General features: G+C 48.6%; 2 protein-coding genes across 7 annotated transcripts in view; one reads left to right on the top strand and one right to left on the bottom strand.

Moving 5' to 3' along the window:
* Itgb1bp1 (integrin subunit beta 1 binding protein 1) overlaps nucleotides 1-221 on the bottom strand; it is a 10,267-nt gene extending 10,046 nt beyond the window's left edge. For 3 of the 5 annotated variants that reach the window (XM_010629070.2, XM_010629069.2, XM_010629073.2), the window contains exon 1: nucleotides 27-218. The gene's annotated coding sequence lies outside the window, so the exon portion shown is untranslated. Of the gene's footprint in view, nucleotides 1-26 lie in introns of all 5 variants that reach the window. The other 2 variants (XM_010629074.3, XM_019208166.2) reach the window with 2 other exon arrangements.
* A 20-nt stretch (nucleotides 222-241) lies between these two features.
* Nucleotides 242-6,072, top strand: part of Cpsf3 (cleavage and polyadenylation specific factor 3) — a 24,056-nt gene continuing 18,225 nt past the window's right edge. The window contains exons 1-3 of one of the 2 annotated variants that reach the window (XM_010629076.3): nucleotides 320-456; nucleotides 3,787-3,850; nucleotides 5,253-5,350. In XM_010629076.3, coding sequence (XP_010627378.1) covers nucleotides 407-456; nucleotides 3,787-3,850; nucleotides 5,253-5,350 — 212 coding nt within the window. In that variant the 5' untranslated portion in view covers nucleotides 320-406. Of the gene's footprint in view, nucleotides 457-3,786; nucleotides 3,851-5,252; nucleotides 5,351-6,072 lie in introns of both variants that reach the window. The other variant, XM_010629075.3, reaches the window with a different exon arrangement.

Raw genomic sequence — 6,072 nt, 5'->3', positions numbered from 1 at the left:
GGCTGCGGTCAGGCCAAGGCTCTCACCTGGCGGCCGCGTCCCCGAGGCCACCTGCACTTCCCCTGCGGGGAGTCGGAGCGCACGGCAACCGGAGGCCGGGAAGCTACTCCAGGTTAAATTCCAGCGCCAGCTTTTCCAGCCCTCCGGCCAGTGTCCGCCAAGGCCACGCCCTCGAGACTGTGCGCGCGGTCCTCCGGGCCCCCTAGGCTTCCGGACTTGGAGTAGCGCGGAACTTCTGGAACCGGGTTCTCCAACCGGACGTCTTGGGGAGGAACCTAGAGCCGTGGCGCCAGCGTGCCGGAAGTTGTCTCTAGACGGATGGAGTCTCTTCTAGCTTTGCTCGCTGCAGACTGTTTCCAGTTTAGACGCCAGCGTGCTCCTCACCCACCCTTCTCAGCCTTCCAGAATGTCTGCGATTCCTGCAGAAGAGAGCGACCAGCTGCTGATCCGACCCCTGTAAGGGACCGGCGCTCAGAGAGTGGGGCCGCAGGTTGCGGGGAGCCAGGAGGGTCTCGGGCGAGCCCGGCCCGGCCGTCGTCCTGCTCCCGCGTGTAGCTGTGGCCGGGCCGCTTGGGCCCGGGACTTTGGCGAACTGGTCGGAAGGGGCTGCTAGGGTGAAAGAGATTGAGTTTTTTTTCTTCGGTCTCAGGGGAGGGTATGTTGGAGCAGGAAAAAGTTATTTCCGGCAGCTGGGCGCCTTCCCCATGAAAAGGGATATCAGGTGGCACTAACCCGGACCGCACGCACCAGGGCAGGCCAGGGAGTCGATAGGTGAAAGGGGCAGCGGGGTCTGTTTCCTGTCAGTACCAGGACCCACTGTGTCGCAGTGGGAGGGAGTAAATCAGAGACTTGGAGTGAATGTCTACCTTCGCTGCTCAGACCCTAGTAGAATAAGGGGGAAGGTTGGAGAGAAGAAAGAGCAGAAGTGTTACGAACCCAAACGTTACCCTACATCGTCTCTAAGGAGATCAGCCCTTCAGTGGAGATAGCCTTTGACCTCCTGCCTGGGAGGAAGTGTAAACGTGTAGAATGTATTCCTATAGATGAGCCATTTGCTACCACAGACATGTTTTACCGTTCACTATTAGATATTAACACCATGTTAATGTGCATTCTTCCAAAGATAGAAAGTAAGCTGGCTGTGGTGGCCCACACCTGTGATCCTAGCAGTCTGGGAGGCTGAAGCAGGAGGATGGCAAAATCCAGCCCCACCCAGGCAACCGAGCAAGACACTGTGTCAAGATAAATCTGTTTAGAAGGACTAGGGATGTAGCTCAGTGAGAAGGCCCTGGGTTCTACCCCCGGTACTGTGAAATAAGTAGAAAGTGTCTCTTTTCCACGGTCATTCAGTAAGGATTCTGTGGACACCCACTGGGAGCATAGCCCAGTTTCCTTGTGCTTAGTTTGCACCTGTTGTCCCTGTATTCTGTAAACTCTGAGCAAGTGTCCAGCCCTGCATCAGTCATGGGGAGACAGATAAGACAGAGGGCCAAGTTCATTGATTTCTCCCTTTTGGAGGCAGCACAGTGCAAAATGGAAAGAGAAGAGAGTTTGGAAAAATAGGAGGTGATTGCTTTGGAGTTAGACAAACCTCTTTCTTCACGTGGGAAGAATAACTTGGAGTAAAGACCATGCAGGTGCTCATTACATAACGGCTGTTCCAATAGCACAGGTAGCCCCCTGCATTGAGTGCCACAAAAGTATGGAAAAGAGTTTTTAATTTGTTTTTTGAGTCAGGGTCTAGGCTGGCCCCCAACTTGCAATCCTCCTGCCTCAGCCTCCCAAATGCTGAGATTATAGGCGTGCAGCACCACTCCAGATGGAAAAGGAATTTCTAACACAGTGAAGAGGAGAACACCTCAAACCTAGGAAAATGATGTGCGAGCTAAGTCCTAAGTGACAGGTAGAAAGCCAGGCAGGGTGGCATGTATGAAGACATTCACAGCTTGCACCCAGTTTCCAGTTTCTTCGTGGTTAGCAGATGGGGTGGGATAGGGTATCAGGGGCCAATTTATGAGGGACCTCAATGCATACTACAGAATTTGGACTTTTCTCATAGTTACAGGAAGCCAATAAAAGATTTTGAGCAAGGCTGAGATGCAGTGGCAGTTACACTTTAGAAAACTCAGTCCTTGCAGAAGTGTAGGTAAACGGATGGATGGATTAGACGGAAGAATCCAGAAGGATATGACCGTAATAATCCAAGTGTGAATGGAAGCAAAACCCTTGGGGCTTTATAACTGATCAGATGCAATCTGAAGGGCTGGCATGGAACACAGGGCAGAGGTGAGGATGATTCGCATTCCTCTTTTGGGCAGTTTCCACAGTGTTACTTGCTCTTGGAGTACAGGAGCTCCAGGGGATGTCTGACGGGTAGCTCTGCCTGCTGCACACCAGGCCCTGGGTTCCATCTCTAGCACCGCACAAAATGACAGAAGCTGAGGAGGTCTGGGTCCATTTGCTTTTTTGGTTTAATAGCAGTGTGTCATCTACTTAAAGTATACAACTCAGTAGTTTCTAGTATATTTCCACAATTGTACAGATGCCATTATGATCCAGTTCCAGGACATTTTTATCTTCCTCCATCCAAAAAGAAACCTGTACCCACCGAACCTCACAGCGCACTCGTTTTTCCCGCCTCCACAGCTGGCTTCTTTCACAGACCCTCATGTTTCCATGGCTCATAATTTGGAAGTTGTATTCGTCGATAAGCATCTTTTTTATTTTTGTATGTATTTTTTCAGAGAGGGTCTTGCTTTGTAGCCCAGGCTAGCCTTGAACTCTGCAGTCCTGCCTCAGTCTCCTGAGTCTGTGCCACCACACATTTAAGTCACGTGAGGCCCTGTCGCAGTTACAGCAGTGAACAGGACCGTCTCTTCTGTACACCTCCCAGCTTAGTATAGCGGCAAGCAACACAGTAACCCTGTGTCCTCGCCAGTGTTACGCCAGTCTGTGGCTTGCTGTGAAGGACAGGTGAGAGGAAGCAGTCCAGGGAAGGCCTGCAGGGAGGTGACATTTGAACTGAGTGAGACCCAGACAGTAGACCTAGGAGCCCACTTGGCGTCGGTCTCTGAGGCCAGAGGCCCTGTGAAGAGGAGTTGAGTCCCAGAGCTTGGGAGATTCCAGGGCGGACATTGGTGCCAGGGGTTTGTGTTCATGAAAGCCTGGTCTCCAGGTACAGGTTTGGAAGGTAGGGAACTCTGGGAATGAAGAGAGTGGCCTGAGGAGCCCCAGGGACAGAATCCCTGGAGGAAGGGCAGGGTGGGGCCTCACCGGAAGATGGGAAAGGGGCTGCCTGACAGTATTAAAACCTGAGCTGTATGAGTAGTAAATGCTTAGCAGGATCTTAAAGAACTTTGCAGTGGTTGGCTTTGTAGTTAATGAAAGTGTTCAACAACCTAGTAACTACTGGCGCACATTCTCAGAACATCTTCATTTAACCCTGGGTTCCTCAGATCTGAACCGCTTTCTCTCTCACTTTTTTTTTTTTTGGTACCGGGGATTGGACTCAGGACCTTGCACTTGCAAGGCAGGTAGTGGAACTACTGAGCTAGATCCCCAGCCCTCTCTCACACTTTTAACAACTGAAAACTCCCTGAACCCCGATGCTCTCTGTTCCTCTTTTCCTGTGTTCACAGATGTCTTTCCTCTCTTCGTAATTTTGTAAATAGGAAGGCTGCCATCCTATAGGATGTGGTTAAAGTTGTAAAAAGAAAAAAAAAAAGTTGGAATTTATTAGGGTCAGTTTGGATTGTTTTTTAATCAGATTTATTTTAATATTTACAGTGGCGCTGGGCAGGAAGTAGGACGGTCATGCATTATCCTGGAGTTCAAAGGAAGAAAAATAATGGTAATCATCATCGTCACCACCATCGTCGTTATTGGTGCTGGGCCTGGAGCTGCTAAGCTTGTCCTGTGCGGCCCAGGGACGAGGTGGACAGTATGGCTCTGCCTGTGTTGGGTGTTGGGTCTTCTGCAGTAGACCAGACATTGATTTCACTCCCAGATGTTCTGCTGCATTGCAGTCAGTGAGAAAAATAAATACACACTTCTATTTAGGAGTCTGTCAGAGCATCAAATCAGCCAAGAAGGTGGGAGGATAATGTTGATAGTTTTACAGTTCATCAGCTAGAGCTCCTGAACGCTTGTTTCTCCGAAGTCCTGGTTGACCTTGACTGCTCTGAGCCCATGTCCTTGGCTGAGAAGTTGAGGGATTAGATTTTTTTGTTTTGTTTGTTTTTTGTTTTTTTAAGACAGTCTCTCACTATGCAGTTGAGACTGACCTGGAACTCACTATGTAGCCCAGGCTGGTCTCGAACTCACAGCGATCCTCCTGCCTCAGCCTCCAGAGTGCTGGGATTACAGGCATGCACCACCACACCTGAACGATTTTTTTTTTTTTTTCCTCTCTGCCAAGGATTGAACCCAGGGCTTGCCAGGCAAGTGCTCTACTCGAGCTGCCTCCCCAGCCCCTGGAGGAGATGCTCCCTGAGGTGCATGCTGGAAAGACAGTGCCCTTTGGCAGGTTCCTGTGATTCCTCTCCTTTGCTACTTCTTCCAGTGCTGAAGACAAATATTTGTCAGACACAGTCATCACTGGGAATCACACCCTGTAAAATAAGTGTATGCTTAATGCCAGCCCTAAGAATTTGTCCCCAAAATTCTTTCCTGACCAGGGAGGTGCCTGGTCTGTAGTTAGGGTCTTCTCACAGTGGTCAGGCGTGGTGATAGTAAAATCTACATGCGCAGTTTTAAAGTCTCGTCTTTGATACTAGAAACCATCTTCTGATTTGAAGTTCTTGAACAAGACTTACTGAATTTTTAGAGTGACCACCAAAAGTAGCTAGAAAGATAGCTTGTATTTTACATTCTGTGGCCATAAGTGTGAGCTTTTTTCCTCTTAGGATCTGTTTGTTTGTTGAGACAGGGTCTCACTGTGTAACTCAAACTGGCCTTGAACTCACTGTGTAGCCCAGGTTGGCCTTGAACTTGTGGCAGTCTGCCTGCCTCAGCCTCCACAGAGTTCTAGGATTAGAGTCATGAGCCACCACCCCCAGCTTGAGCTGTATTTTTCATTTGGGAAGTTGGAGTTGTTACTGTCATACTCACCATATTTAATGAGTTGCATTCCAGGTGCTCCTGTTTGAAATCTGTCTTAATTATGCAGGCGGTGGATCAGTTGAATTATTGTCTGTGTGCTGAGTGGATTTCCCTAAACTGTGTAGGAGACTGACCATTTTCCTCCCTCTCAGCTGGACTGTGGGATCCACCCTGGCCTGGAAGGAATGGATGCTCTTCCTTACATCGATTTGATTGACCCGGCTGAGATCGATCTCCTGTTAATTAGTCAGTAAGTTTGTTAGTTTTGTTGTTAAAGGAATAATAATATAACTGTTTTTCAGACATTTACTGCTAAGATAATTCTTTACCAGATTTTGATCTTTTAAACAATGTGTTCTCTACCAAGAAACTTATTGCAGCTAGGTGTGGTGGGGCACCCTGTAATCCCAGCACTTGGGAGGCAGAGGCAGGAGGATTTCAGTAAGTTTGAGTTCAGCCTGGGCTACACAGACCTTGTCTCATAAAAGAACTTGCGAATATCTAAATCTGCACAGACACCCCATTTGACTAGAGAAGTTTACTGTGACAAACTTACTACCTCTGTGTGGAATCTAAGTAGGAGTGGGGAGGGACATGTGTTTACCTTGAATTGTTGTCAGATCTGAGACCAAGCGAGTCCTTTCCAGAGCCAGGTGTGGAGGCTGGTGTACACCTGTAATCCCAGCACTCAGGAAGCTGAGGCAGGAGGATCATTGTGGGCTCAAGGCCAGCCTGGGCTACATAGGAAGATCCTGACTCAAAACAAAAAATGCTTTTAAATATTTTCTCTGTACTTTGCATGGTAACCATCATTCTTTCCTCTGAACAAGTACTGTTGGTTTTCTGAAAATACCCTTATGTAATTGTTGCATAAAACTTTTTGTTGGGTCAGGGATTTAGCTCAGTGGTTCCGTCGCCTGTCTCACAAGCACGAGGGCCTGAGTTTGATCCCTGGTACCAAAAAAAAAAAAA

The sequence above is a fragment of the Fukomys damarensis genome, unplaced genomic scaffold, assembly GCF_012274545.1.
Source record: "Fukomys damarensis isolate Sample0158 unplaced genomic scaffold, DMR_v1.0_HiC HiC_scaffold_25, whole genome shotgun sequence".
Classification (NCBI taxonomy): domain Eukaryota; kingdom Metazoa; phylum Chordata; class Mammalia; order Rodentia; family Bathyergidae; genus Fukomys; species Fukomys damarensis.
The sequence above is the reverse complement of the archived record's forward strand: the minus strand, read 5'-3'. Positions and strand labels throughout refer to the sequence as shown.